The 14,210-nt window shown below is 34.9% G+C and overlaps 1 protein-coding gene across 3 annotated transcripts; it reads right to left on the minus strand.

The window, feature by feature from the left end:
• Nucleotides 1-573: 573 nt before the first annotated feature.
• Nucleotides 574-13,551, minus strand: LOC140799779 (uncharacterized). Of its 3 annotated transcripts, XM_073154236.1 has the most exons (24): nt 13,204-13,551; nt 12,767-13,132; nt 10,835-10,896; nt 10,132-10,269; nt 9,747-10,025; nt 9,157-9,243; nt 8,111-8,212; nt 7,976-8,041; nt 7,553-7,663; nt 7,411-7,472; nt 7,252-7,296; nt 7,045-7,118; nt 6,071-6,138; nt 5,914-5,982; nt 5,544-5,641; nt 5,374-5,455; nt 5,188-5,266; nt 5,022-5,109; nt 4,799-4,952; nt 4,321-4,512; nt 4,186-4,245; nt 3,399-3,679; nt 3,018-3,123; nt 574-752 (listed from the first exon to the last, which is right to left on the minus strand). In XM_073154236.1, the coding sequence occupies exons 1-23, from the start codon at nt 13,355-13,357 to the stop codon at nt 3,072-3,074; spliced, it is 2,769 nt and encodes a 922-aa protein (XP_073010337.1). In that variant the 5' UTR covers nt 13,358-13,551; the 3' UTR covers nt 574-752; nt 3,018-3,071. The 3 variants fall into 3 exon arrangements, with proteins under 3 accessions (XP_073010337.1, XP_073010338.1, XP_073010339.1); XM_073154237.1 differs by lacking the exons at nt 574-752; nt 3,018-3,123 and having other exon boundaries at nt 3,510-3,679; nt 4,176-4,245; XM_073154238.1 differs by lacking the exons at nt 574-752; nt 3,018-3,123; nt 3,399-3,679; nt 4,186-4,245 and having other exon boundaries at nt 4,411-4,512; nt 4,649-4,952.
• Nucleotides 13,552-14,210: the final 659 nt, after the last annotated feature.

Below are 14,210 nucleotides of genomic sequence, written 5' to 3' on the forward strand. Positions count from 1 at the left end.
AGAAAGTAGGTGAGGTTGGGTTACCCAGAAAGAGAAGGGGCCGTTTGATTGGATTCTTGGGGCACTGCAGAAGACCAGCTCCTGGAAACCGATCCGACCCTCAAAAAGGTAGAGGAGAGGAACGGCAGGAAGCCCACTACTTCCGTATCTGTTCCCCCCCAAGAAATCCGGTGATTTCGGAGGTCTCTTCGCCCAGAAATAAACTTTTAATTACAAATACCTCTGAGAAAGAGACGGAGAGGCAAAAATAAAAAGAAAAGAAAAGAAAAGAAAAGAAAAAAGAAGCAATCTGTTGCACAGCTCTTTCTCCTATTAAACAAGGACACACCACAATTTAAACTCGATCCTCTCTGCTCCGATGATTAAGTATTTTGCTTCTCTTGTACTTTTCAATTGTTAACACGAATCTCTGTTACTTGCATCTGAAGCTTGTCGGTTATAGTTCGTCTCGCATGAATGCGTAGTTCATGTCAATGGTTTCACGACCTTTTAGCATTTGGATTATGGCCCAAGTGGATAGTTCTGACAAAAGCTAGTAATCACTCACCATTACATAAGAGCTGCAGAAGCATCTGCTTGAAATTTTCAGCCTTCTTAAAGTTTTGATCGAAGAGCGTTGTATCTGTAATTATATGATTGCCGTGTGCAGAATATAAGTAGAGGTTTAAAAGTTTACATAGAATATCACGAACACGACTTTAAAGCAGCAAGTCACGAATCTTCACTTGTCTTTTCACAGCATTTGTGAAACCCTGTAAACAATACAGTTAGAAATTCAACAATTTAGTTTAAAGTAAGTATGATATGACATAAATAATGAAAGATTGCAATATTAAACTCCATTAAGCAGACCGGAAGATGTCACTTTGCTGCTGCATCTCTGGATGCATTTTCAACATGCAAGATTCAAGGTTGCACGACGACTCGCTACAACTTATTGACCAAATAACTCATACATTGGAAATACTTTTCCAGCACCTGCTTTACTCCTTGTAAACTCAACTTCTCGTTTCTGGATTAACTTACGGTGGTAATTAGGATCTACCCAAAATCGACAATTGATAGATTCAATAATCAACAAGAAAATTGCAAGTAAACACCCTTCCAGTTAGACATGGATAAGTAGTTTCGACCACCAATCAACAGAATTCTCCAGCAAGATAGGATTAAATGTATAAAGTTGCATTTGATTGTGAGATAACTTTCAAACTATTTTAATTATGCTCATTTCTTAAACTTGTATAAGAAAACTTAAACCAATTTAAGTTATTATGTTGTTTGGTTGTAAACTAGTATAGTGGTGCAATTACACTTGATATGATATAAAAAGTAGTGAGTTTAGAAGATATTTTGGCAAATGATCAAAATACTCTATATAGTAGATGAATGAGAAGTAGAAGAGAAGAGAAGAGAGTGAGGAGGAGAGTGATTGAAATGATAGTTAATTCTAGTTATCTTTTTAAAGACAAAATAATAATTACATTCTATTAGTAAATATAAAATATTGGATGGAAGATGAGTGTAGAGTGAAGTACATAGTAATAAACTAGTATTGAGATAGGCTGTTATTTGGATACTAAACTAGTATAGACACCATTGTACTAAAATAAACTAATGCTTATTTCACAACAATATGAAGCCTAAATGAGTTAACTAAAGCCTCAAAAATTTGTAGAAAATATAAGTCAACTTTCATACTAGCCTTGTCTCTATTTTTTAGAACTGTTAGTGTATCTATCATGGATCGCTATGCCAGTAGTGTGTGAGCTAGTATGCCAACCAGCACGTGTGTTGTGTCGAGCCGTGTCTTTCGGCACAACTGCATGGTGGTCATTGTGCCATGTGAAGCTTTTTTTTTTTTCTTATTTTTATCAATCATTATTAAATCAACTAATCAATTGATCATTTAGAAGACTTAGAAAGAATTAATAATAAGGAAACTAGAGATGTTGATGATGATGATGATGATGATGATGATAGTGATGATGATGATGATAGTGATGGTGATAGTGATAATTGCGAGACATAGTCTGGTGGCGATGATAATAGAGATGAGACATGCGTCTCTATGACATAACCTTCTTAAAGATATTATTTTTACGGAGTACTTGAGTCTGTAGGTAGCAGAATATCAGGAGAGGTGTGTGCACAGGATGATATGGGTTCATCATTATTACCATTATATTAATCACCCACTAGAGCCACAATACTCTTATTATACTCTTTTCATAATCTGCATATGATTATGGTGTGCCCGTGTATGTTCAATATCTATATCTTATCATAGAAGAATTATAAAATTCCTATTTGTATGAATAAATTTTAAAAAATATTGACATAATTAAATTCAATATTCTCGGGTTATTCTTGTGCCGGTAAATGAAGTATTTGGTCATCTTCGTCATTCTATATTCAACTAGATATTAGTTTTAATTATTGAACCATTGTTAATTAATATTATATGTTCAACTGGAGTACGAAATGTTCGATCATTAATATTAGTTTTAATGAATGTATTCAATCATATTATGTGTTGAATAATATTTATATTGAACTATTATTTTATCTTCAATAAAATGTCATTTAGAAAAATAATCTAAAGATAAAACATTATAATGTAGGTTTTAATACATATATTAAAACCAAAAATCAAAGATTGACATAACAAAGACCCAAAAACATCTTTAAATATCTTGAAAAATTTATTAAAAATATTATAAATACGTGCTAATGGCACGTAAAAATATCTCTAAATATCTTAAAAAATTTATTAAAAATATTATAAATACATGCTAATGGCACATAGGGGTATGCAACTGGCACACCGAGGCATGCCTAAGCGTGCTGCTTGGCATGTGCCACTAGTAATGGTTGTAGAGGCATTAGTTGCACATCAAGCTTCACAAAGATAAGTTTAGAGATTGTTGTCTTCTTGCTTTCCATAAATGGTCAATTAGTTGATGCAATTCCATTTCAAAGAAGAAATTGTGCCAGTATGACAAACACAGACTGCATACCTCATTGTATTTGAGGAATAATGGACGCGAATCTCTTTCAATAGTTGCTACCTTCTATAAAGCATCCCCACAAGTTTTTGAATCTCTGCTATTCTCTTTTCTAAACCTGCTTGTTAGAACAAGAGTTAGTAAAAACTATGTAATCAGGAAAGTACATCCTCCTCTAAATCCTATAGTAGCAGATATCGATGTAAAAAAGATTCAGATAAAGATACTTCCTAATACAAAATACTAAGCTAATACTTAAAGGCTATAGTAATTAAGACAGATGTGCTAAATAATTATATCAATAATTATATAAAACATGTGAATCATACAGCATTTACTCCCGTAAGAATTTCTAGAGATATATACTAGATAGAAAGGCTTAGCTAGAATTACCTGTCAAAGAACTTAGATGAGCTAGAAGGCTTCTTCAAAGCTCCTGGGAAGTTAACATTTATTGCAGAAGATGGGCTTGGAGCAGTATGGGCTATCTTTTGCCTCTGAACAGATGTTAAATTCTGTTTACAACTTTTCTCAGTGGATGCTGGTGTAGGGATGTTCACTGCAGGTACTGCTTTAGAATTTATAGTTGCTGACACCTCCTTTTTACTGTTGCTTTCATCGATTAGATTCAATATCTTGCCAACACTATCTTGGAGAATTCTCTGCTTCTCGACCTATAAAGTCAAATGGCAATATGACATCATATTTCTAGAGATGCAACAAGGTTTGAAGCATGTATTTCAGTTTAAATGGGTTATGATCTTGCTTGTCTAAGAAGTAAGAAAGTAGTCAAGAAAATATGGTAAGCCCCAAGGTAGTAGTTCAGAACATGATATGGGTTATTAAACTGGACAGGTCATACTGTATTTAATAAGTAGTCCGAACCAAATTGGTTGGAATGAGGTTGTCTTAGGATCTTAAAAAGTGGAGGCATAACCAAAGTGAGGAGACAGTAGAGAATTAAGGAGGATACTTTGATGGTCAAAAGAGATCACACAAATAATGCGAGAACTTAGGCAAAGGAAACTAGGTCTCATGTAGAGAAGGGATACCCAAAAGTTTGTACCTATTTTTGTGGTAATGAATACATTTTACAAAAAAGGAGAAATACCACAAAAAGAATGTGAGAAACTAGGCAAAGGACAATTAGGCATCATGTAGAGAAGTTACCATGTCTCACCTCATGCAGCAAGACCTGCTTCATGGCTATAGAGAGCCCAGAATATTCAGATTGATAGTCCTGTTGTTATGATGTGACCCTGTCAAAATGTGCATACTATTAATTGAAGACAAAACAAATGGATTGCGGAAGAACCTTAAAGTTGATAAAGTCGTTGATTGGGGGATCAAGAGAAAGTGGAGGAGCATCAGGAGATGCCCCATATCTTTGCATTCTCTCTCGGGGCTCAATTTTTGAAATTTTATATGTTATACAATAGGACACCATAGTGTCAATAAGCTCAGCCAGCTCATCCTTTTCTCTCTCTGAAAATAAATGCAATGCCACCTGAAAGAAATAGAACGAAGTATTAAAATCAGAACCATATTAAAACATGTAAATGTAATTAAGGCTGATGACGATCTTAATTGAGTCAATGATAACCATTATCAGAATTTTTTTTTTGTGCAAAGTAATGTCTTACCATCACCTTAGCAGGACTTAGTGCTAGACATTAGGTAGGCAAATTTAAACCACTTCTTTTCTCATTTAAGAATATCTTTGAGCTCTACGCCTTCCAAAAGGCAATTCTCTGATATTAAGCATCAGAGGAACAGGTTGGAGAGAAACTTACTGGCCTCAAATTTGGAGGTGACAAAGTATGTAATAATGGAGAAATAACATCTTCCACAAAAGACTCTATTGATAGATGCCTTGAAATTGTTGGTGATATTTTGCTTTGCCAAGTCTTCAGCAACTCCTTCTTTTCCTTTAGCATTGCTCGACATCTGCAAGTTTTCATTTATTATCTTGAACAACCAATTGGAAAGCACCGCAAGTAACATGTACAAAACTACCTCTGTGAAGTCTTTGGCCATTCGATATTTGGCTTCTCAACTTGTGCTATGAGGTAGCTCAAACTGATCACTATAGGAGGTTGATAGGCTGCAAGATAAAGTTGAGTTGTTGGTCAAATGCTAAATAGAAAATTATAGTATTGTAACAATCGGAGCACAGACTGACCATGGAGTGACATATGTTGAGTTCGGAAACCATACTGAAGGAGTGAATCGGAAATTCCGAGTATATCCAGACATTTAACCTTCAAGTAATAGAACCATACTTAGTACCCTATGAATAATGCATGAGTCCAGTTGGATTATTCAGACATTATTTAAGTAAAATAAAGATCCAATTGGAGCTACTTACCGTCTTTTGCATCATTGGATCATGATAAGAGAGACGCAAAAAGTTTTCATGAATACCGTCCATAGTCAGCTCATATTCACCACTGCCAAATTTAAAATGGAAAATATGGCAATAACAATCCAGAGTACTGTCAGATATAAAGCAAATTAATTGAGCACCAATTATTTTACCAGTTAGCTATTAAGGAGTACAGAAAGTCCCAATCCTCTTTTCCAAGGTGACCCTTTGCAGCCTTTCTTCCCCGCTTTAATTTTTTCTTATAGAAAACCTATATCGAAAAATGCTTTTAGGCAATTAATAAAAGAGCATAGGAGATTCTTGAGTTTGGAGTAGGAATGAATTGTTTACAACACAACCAACAACAATCAAAGTCAAATATTAGCTTAGAGATGGATTACAAATGAAGTGTAATTTCTGTGTGACTTGATGAGCTTAGGGATGTATTTAAGTGACGCATAACTTTTGTCGGCCTCGATGAAAAAGATATTTCTCATAAATAAACAAATTCAATCGACATTACAGTGAAAGGGAATTACATACCTCCTTCCATACATCAAATATGCTTCTTGACATGTCCTTCCGACCAACTATTTGAGAATCAACATCAAGCTGTTCATCAGTGGAGCATTTCATTGAGCAAATCAAACTCATCCACGGAATTAGGAGCAGATGGTAATATTAATGCTGCTAAACTTACGATGTTGAGTGTTTCTTTCTTCTTATTCAGAAACTGGAGTGTGTTTAAGCATGATCGGATGTCACATTCTGCATAAGAGTTCTAATCAAATTTGTATCCAGTCTAAAGTTCAAATTTTTTTGGAAAAAGAAGTCTTCTGAAGTCTGAATATTTCAGTCCCTCAAATAAGTTTCACTGGATTAATCTATTGTGCTAAACTCGACAGCATGCGTATGAATCTATTAAAACGAATTCCTAATTTATTGGATAGGTGCTGGCAAATAGTGCTCCTTTCAATTAATATTTGATCGCACTTGCCAGGTACTAGTAGAAGAAAGTGGAACAAGTTCATATCAAGAAAAGAATTGCCAGAAAATTAACCCATACTATACCAATGAAATTCCATGATGTCAGGTAATGGATCAAAAGAATTTTTCTAAATCCATTTCTCCGTAGAAGACATATCATGCAGTCTGCTGCGAGAAAACTGGAGCTGATATTTCTATCAACAGGTTCCTTACCTTCTCTCCTAAATTAGATATAAATGAATATATGGGAAGCTAGACAAACTTCTCCTTTATCTACATTCTGAATGAGGCATATCAACATAATTGATATAGCATAATAAATAGATTAAGAATCTAAGATTTAAGAACAAGTCTGATACTTAGGGTTCACTGTAGCAACATTTCTCAGATAATGCTTGAAAATCAAAAGAGACATCTACCTAGAAGTTGTCTATCTGAAGACACAAAAATCTCATGAAAAAAAGAAACCTGATACAGGACACCTAATCAGTTTGTCAAAATGACAGCATCCACTGGATACCATTCCACTTAAATCAGTCAACATACTGAATATATTTTGTTAAAAAAAAAAACCTACTTCATATGGCGTCCAATTTACGTACTTCATATCCAGCAAAAAAGCAATATCTCACACAGGCAATGTAAGATTTATGACTTGTTAATAAAAGGAATAATATCAAAACAAACCAGTATTTTCAGCAAGTGCAGAAAGGGCTATTGTACTTGTCTTGAATCCTTCCTTTTTGCAGATATACCTGAGCCTGTCATGAGCGAATTGCAGATGAGAAACAAGTCCATAAATATTAGAGAAGTTAGATGAAACAATACTTCAAATGAATAACAGAAAAAAAAAGGAAAATAAGAATAGACCAGTCGAAAAATTCTGAAGCTTACCTGTTTACAACACGACTAATCGTTGGTTGAACAAAAGTATGAACCCTGTAAAGACCACAAACTATTCAAGCAGCAGCAGCAGCAGCAAGTAACAGTAGATTCAGTACTGAATGCAGCTTATTGATGGCAAATATCTGCATCGGTTATTCAAGTACTCACTTGGCTACCTGGCGTAGCTGCCTCAGAGCTGGTGCATAGAGGTCATTGCATATACAAATAACCTTCACAAATTTGCATTAACAAAAATGAGAATAGAAAGAGCAATCAAACAATACAAGCAAGTTGACTTTTGCATTCTTACAGGCCTAGATAGCTTTGCTTGTCTGTGCACTTTTTTTGAGGAAGACTTTTGAGGTTGACCTTCCTGAGCGGCATTTCCCTTGTCAAGATTATAGTTCTTTTCAGCCGCTACCTGCATGAGGAATACAAATTTTTGCATCCTAAGTGCATGATAAACTATCTATGAAACACAAAATGTAAGATAACATGCAGAAATTCATCCCTTTCATTAGTCTCCATACATGTATGCTCAATATACAGCTCAAGAAGCGCTGCTTTACTTGCCACTCAAAGATCTACAACAAAACTACTACTATATATTGTTGATTGTTCATTCTTCTGGACCCTGTTTCTCACCAAATATTCGAATTAAAAAATACATACAAGTAGCATACACTGAAGTTCTTCAAAAGAACTATCAATTGAACCTATTATACCATATTACCATTTTTAGGATCACATCCACTGCACCCTTTCCATCATTGAGTGCTCCGTCAATTTCATCAATTACCTGCAAGAATTCAGTAAGATTGAATTACATAGCGATGGGAACAGTTAACATTCTGCAAACACAACTCACCAGACACTTGGGCTTGGAGTCTGGCATAACAGAGTTCATTTGCACTACATCAAGAATTTTTGATTCAATGGTTGAGGTTGACCGATCATCACTAGCATTTATCTGCACACAGCATTTATCATGGATTATTTGTACTATTTCAAGAATCAGTCGGTAGAGATCAAGCAATCAATAGTGGAAATGTAATTTGCAAGTCAAAATTGCTTGAGTCATTAGATACACCGTAGTCGGTAAAACCTGCATTGCTGACCTCTTTTGGATACTCAGACATCTTAGAGTGGCATGTAAAGGTTATGGCCCTCACATGCACGCATGCACCAAATATCCTACTGAGACACTAACAAATGGAAAACAGGGATCAGACGGCCCATATCCTACCGAGATGGGTTTAGCACTTAGCAACACCAGCGGCATGATCAGTTTTAGCGACACAACAGAAGACTTAAGTTTGACTTAACAACGACAAAAGAATATTCGGATGGAATAAAAAACAGAGCATCCAGTAATTCCCATGATTGGTAGCTTTCTCAATTCATGCAGAAAACATGTCTATATACACACATACATGCGAGTGTTGTGTATTTGTTGCTGTAGTGGGAAAGCCTAAGGTAATCGATAATGTTCTTGGGCATGTTATACGTAGAAGAACTTCAGAGTGGAAAAATATTAAGAGCCTTCCAAGGCTTTGTAGTAAGTAATGCATGCCTAAGAAATACAGGATTAAGTTCATTCCAACAAAGACTGGACAACTAATGCAGCAGGTATCAGAACAAAGACAGTATAATAAAAAGGTCAGGTGAATCATGCATAAGATGCAGATGGTCAGGATGATGCCATTGAATTACAAAAAATGACATGAACTACAATTATGGAATTACCGCATGTATCCTTATTTATATCAAATCAGACGATCTTATAGAGTTATATATTTAACTGAAGCAAGAACTATTCAAGATATCAATTAAAAGGAACAATCCTATAGTGTGATGTTCTTTCAAGAAAATTGATACCGAAGCCAGAAGGAAAGTGATGTTTAAAAATCCAACCTCCACTACACGATATCCACAATGCTTAGCAACAACATGTGCCAGTGTAGTCTTTCCAAGCCCTGGTGGACCACAAAGTAGAAGAACCTGCAGTTCCCAAAAATAATCTTGAAGACTCAAGACATTACCAATACAAATATGGAAGATAGTTTTAGGGAAATAACAATAAAATATTGTAAAATGGTTACTCAACAATAAAATATGTCACACAAGAAGACGAGCCAATCCAACTAGAAGGCTGGCCAAACCATTACCAATTACAATATTAGTAATCTCAGATGAAAAAACATTTTCTCATTCAGACTGTTGGTCCACCTTGGAGTTATATCCAACGGAGAAGATTATTAACAGTCAGAAAAGAAAACTCATAGGCAACTTCCAGGAAAGTGTAAATCTACTAGTCTTAATGTAGATTAAGTAGAGCAAATCATCATCAGAACATTGATTATGCTTGGACTAGAAGTAATAAATTAAACTTGTGATTGTCAACGTTTACCATGAGAACTGCAGGAATTTGATCGATTACCTAAAAAAAGAGCTACCTCTACTACTACTGAACGTGAATGTAAAAGAATGTATTACTTACCCACCTTATGTTCGGGTGGATGATCAATTGATGTCCTTTTGCTGCATGAATCATATATTCCTTTCAGATTGTTATTTTCTCCTTCAGTAACATTCAATGAATTAAGATGCTGGCTTTTCATAGGAGCTCCCCTGCTCCTGGGAACAAATTTTTTACTATTTGAAAACTTCTGATGCTGAACAACAGAAGAATGTCGTCGTAGAGAAGATAATACATCATCAGTTGTAGCCCTGACTTGGGATCCAAAGACAGAGGAGTCCCACTGTTTCAACCACAAAAGTACCTGTGCAGAGAACAAAACAAGTGAAATTTTGTAGTTCCAAATGATGCTCCAGTGAAAAAATAAATACTGCACCAATAGAAATTTCTAGGAGCAGAAGCTTCTGTACCTCTCGATTTGTTTGCTCATCACTTAGAAGCTCTGTAAACGAGGTTGGTGCATATTTTTCCACCCAAAGTTTTTCATTGACTAGAGAGATGCTCGGGCGCGTTTGGTTATCTTGTGATTCAAAACTTTCTTGCAAAGCCTTCATCCATTATGGCAAGTCATTAGGAGGATGACTCAAGTTAGTTAATAGCATCTCATCACACAATCAAACTTCAAAATTCAAATTTCAACTTAAGGTACTAATAATACCTATAAGGATAAGATTCAATGCAGAGAAGCAGATACACAATATGGATATAAAAAGTATTCTACATAGTTCTAAGTTTCTAACCTTCCAAAGGAAAAATTAGTTGTGGATTATGCATGTCAGATAAAACCAACTAAAATTGTAAGATAACAAGATGATTTGGCTAACCATCTTTTTATAAGATCTCATTTGTTGAAGCTGCAGTCTACACTCATTCATTTCATTGAAAGAAATAATCTCTAAAAATGACTGAAAGTATCATTGTTTTCCCATTATTTTGAATGTGAATTAGCACCATAACTACTTAATAGAAATTATAGCATTAGCATCATAACCACTTAAGCATTAGAAGTCAATTCATGGGACATTTTTCCTAGTATCTAGTCAATTATACTTTTCTTTGTAGGATAAGAAAATAAAAGAAGAACACTGTAGTAGGTTTCCACAAAGAGCTTACCTTTGCTAAAGCCTCTTGTTCCACTCTCTTGCTTAATATGCTAACAGGTTCTGAAAGAAGGTCTGCATAAAAATAATCAACTTAAGGAAATACAGGATACATTTACACTTCAAAAAAAGGAAAAAAATAAGGTCAATGTACTTACTAAAAAGATCAAACGTTGTAAGTGACATCCATATTGCGTATCGGATTACAAGTATGAAGTATCATACTATAGAATAAAATCATAAATCTTACAATAGAGTACATTTTTTGTTCCATTTCATTCTGGCGGAACAAGAGATTTTACTATTTTTACTATTGAATTTGAGGTTCTATTTTGACACAAGTGGCAGTTCTCCTTATGCACTAAATAAATCTATGATGAATTTTGAGATCCCTCTGCATATCAATTAGGAAGTTAATTGACAATTTGACTAAGCAAAAGACGAACACCATATTTATAAGTATTTTACAGTGAATTATCAGTTGAGTTTAAAGGTTGTTTCAAGAAGCTTCTAAACAAATCAACAAAAATCATAGTTGCATGTCACAAAGATGAAAATGTGGAGTGTACTTTCCTCAGGTGTGGGTATGCAAAAGAAAAATTCTCAAGAGGATGAACAACACTTTTGGAAGTCGGGAAAATCCTAAGCATGTGAGAGATTGGAGTAAAGGTATGAGAAAATGGTGGTTGATTTGCCTTGCTGCTATGATCTAGAGCATAGTAATCAAAACCGGAACGAACCGAGTGGTCGGACCAGTGAATCAACTACTAAACTGATTTAGTTTTGTTATTAGATCAAATAAGCAATCGACCATGGTAGAAACCAACCAACTCAGCGGTTAAACTGGTAATCTGTGTAATCCAGCTATTTTTTGACAAACCGGTTGGGTCAACTATTTTTGCACATTTACCCAATTATCCTTGATATATAATTATTCTATTCATTATCCTAAAGATATTTTAGTCCTGAAATTTTGAAAATGTTTAGTTAAATACATATTTGTGTCTTAAAATTAGTTCTTTTGCACATATGCCCTTAAAAAAATCCTGTATTTGCTTGCATGCCCCTTTAAAGTTCATATTTAAATGTATAACACTTAAAATACACAATTTTTGTCTTTAAAATCTTTAGTTTTTGTATGAATACCCCTTGGAGTAAACTACAACTAAAATTTGAACATTTTAAATGTAAGAAGATAAAAATATCCTTATTTTAGTTTTCAAGTATTTCTCTTGCTTAAGGATATTTTATCTTTTTCTATTAAATAACTTAACTTGAATGTAATCAGAAGAGTATCTATACAAATAATATATGTTTTGAGGGATATACATACAATTATACTGCTTCTATAGATACTTTTTTATTTTTAGAATTATTTAGAACTATCTATATGTCATTTAAATATTTTTCAAAAAACTAGCGATCCAACTAGGTGAAGCACTAATTGAACTAATAACTTTTAGTGCTGAGTTTGGGCTTTTCTGTGAATGCTGTTAATCTGGAACTGCGTACTGATATACATTTTTATATTTTGTTGTTGGATGTAAGGTTTTGGGTGGCAATAAATTGTTTGACTCTGTTGGTTATCCGACCCTTTGGTGGTCTTGTAACCTTGTTTTTGTGATTTTGTTGTTAGGGGGTGGGGTGATATTCTGTATTGTGATACTATCGAATTTTCTTTATGACATTTTTAATCTCCGTGATGGAGGTTAACTGGTTTAAGTTCAATGAAATATGATTGCGGCCTTTTGTCCCAGAAAAAAAAACACAAATACACTTAATATTTGCTAAGGAAAACAAAGGAATTACTATCCTGGATGTTTACAGCACTCTGAACTCTAAAGGTAAAAGTATGAAACCAAAACAACAAATTAAGACACAACCAGAGAGAACAATAATAGCAAGCTGATGAGAAAAGATAAAAAGAAAATTTCATAAAACTCACCAATGGTTGCTCTTTTCGTCACAAACTTGCTCTGTCCTCCGGCCATCTCCCTTGAGCTCATCTTTGCATAGACCCTCTCTCCGCTAGGCCCAGTCACTGACATAAAATCTCCCTCAATCTCTGAAGCGAACCTTGAGATGATATTCTCCTTGGAGGCATCTGCCTCAAGGGCTACACCAGCAGCCACATCCTTTGACGAAGGCGAGTAGTGGAGCCAATCCTCATCTGGATCATCACTGTACAAAGCTCTCCTCTTAGTTCTGCCTTCCTCCTCATGAGGAAGCACCCTAGAATCTTCGCTATCCTTGTTCTCCTCTGACCAAATCCATTTCTTGTTGATCTGGTTCTCCCGAGCTGTGGGAGGATCTAATCAGGGGTAAAAGAAAAAGTTAGTGAATTGAGGAGATGCGGACAAAGAAGTTTAAATGTGTAATAACCTGAGATTTTGCGTTGATATATCTCCTCTACGGGGTCATCTTGATCTGCTGCAAGATCCTCTTCCATGAAGTAATCGTCTTGGTTGTCTCCTTCTTCGGGGAGAAGGCCATTGCTATCGAGCCATTCCAGCTCTTCGGGATTTGGGATGTCCATCCCTGTTAGATCGCTGGTAGCTTCAATACCTAATCCCAAACACTTACCCAAATCCTCACGATTGCGAAGGAGAAGCGCAGGCTATAAGAAGTATTTGTCAGAAAACTCCAGGACAAATTGCGGATATTGACCCGCATTTCCCTTTCGTCCTGGAGGCCCTCATAACCTGAAAGGCCTCTGAAATATTTACTCCCATGTAGTGCTATACATTTTAAGTTTAAGTACTGGAACTTGATTGTTATTTGTATACAATAGTGTGCAAGAAAACCTATACAAGGGCTTACAGATGAGTTATAATTAGCAAACATAAAAATATTATCACAGAATAGCAAAACATACAGAGCCACAACCTTTACAAGCAACTTTATTATGTTTCAATGAAATCATAAAAAAAAAAAAAAAAAAAAAAAAAAAAAACAAGCTTTACAAGCAACACTTGCAAGCAAGTTGAACTAGCCAAGGAACAAGCATGATCCTCTAAACACATAACCAAGCACAATTTATAAACATCTTACATCAAATCCACATTCTATAAGAGTGCAACATTAAACTGGAAACCAATTTTTATGGCACAAAGTTATCGCAAAGAAATGCTTCAGGAGGTAGGTATTAAGGAATAGGAAAACCTATATTACAAGAAAGATTTGAACTGCCACCAGCCATCTTTTGCTCTATGAAAATGCCAGTAACTCTCAATCTTCACAAATGTTGTCTTTAAAGAAAGAGAGACGGAGATAAGTGTATAATAATACCTACAATCTAAGCAATATACTAATATATTCTTGTTAAGAACTATAGCAAGCTATTCAAATCCACTAATTCATCAACATGTATAATAATTTTGAATTTCAAA

The sequence above is a fragment of the Typha latifolia genome, chromosome 13 (genome assembly GCF_019914945.1).
Source record: "Typha latifolia isolate L0001 chromosome 13, TyphaL0001v2, whole genome shotgun sequence".
NCBI lineage: Eukaryota > Viridiplantae > Streptophyta > Magnoliopsida > Poales > Typhaceae > Typha > Typha latifolia.

Excerpts from the sequence above, each read along its gene's own strand:
- LOC140799779 (XM_073154236.1), bottom strand. The coding sequence starts at position 13,357 with ATGGACATCCCAAATCCCGAAGAGCTGGAATGGCTCGATAGCAATGGC. Across the intron at positions 7,119-7,251 it reads ATTAGTCGTGTTGTAAACAG|GCTCAGGTATATCTGCAAAA; the intron begins GTAAGCTTCAGA and ends CGCTCATGACAG. Across the intron at positions 5,110-5,187 it reads TCAACATATGTCACTCCATG|CCTATCAACCTCCTATAGTG; the intron begins GTCAGTCTGTGC and ends TTTATCTTGCAG.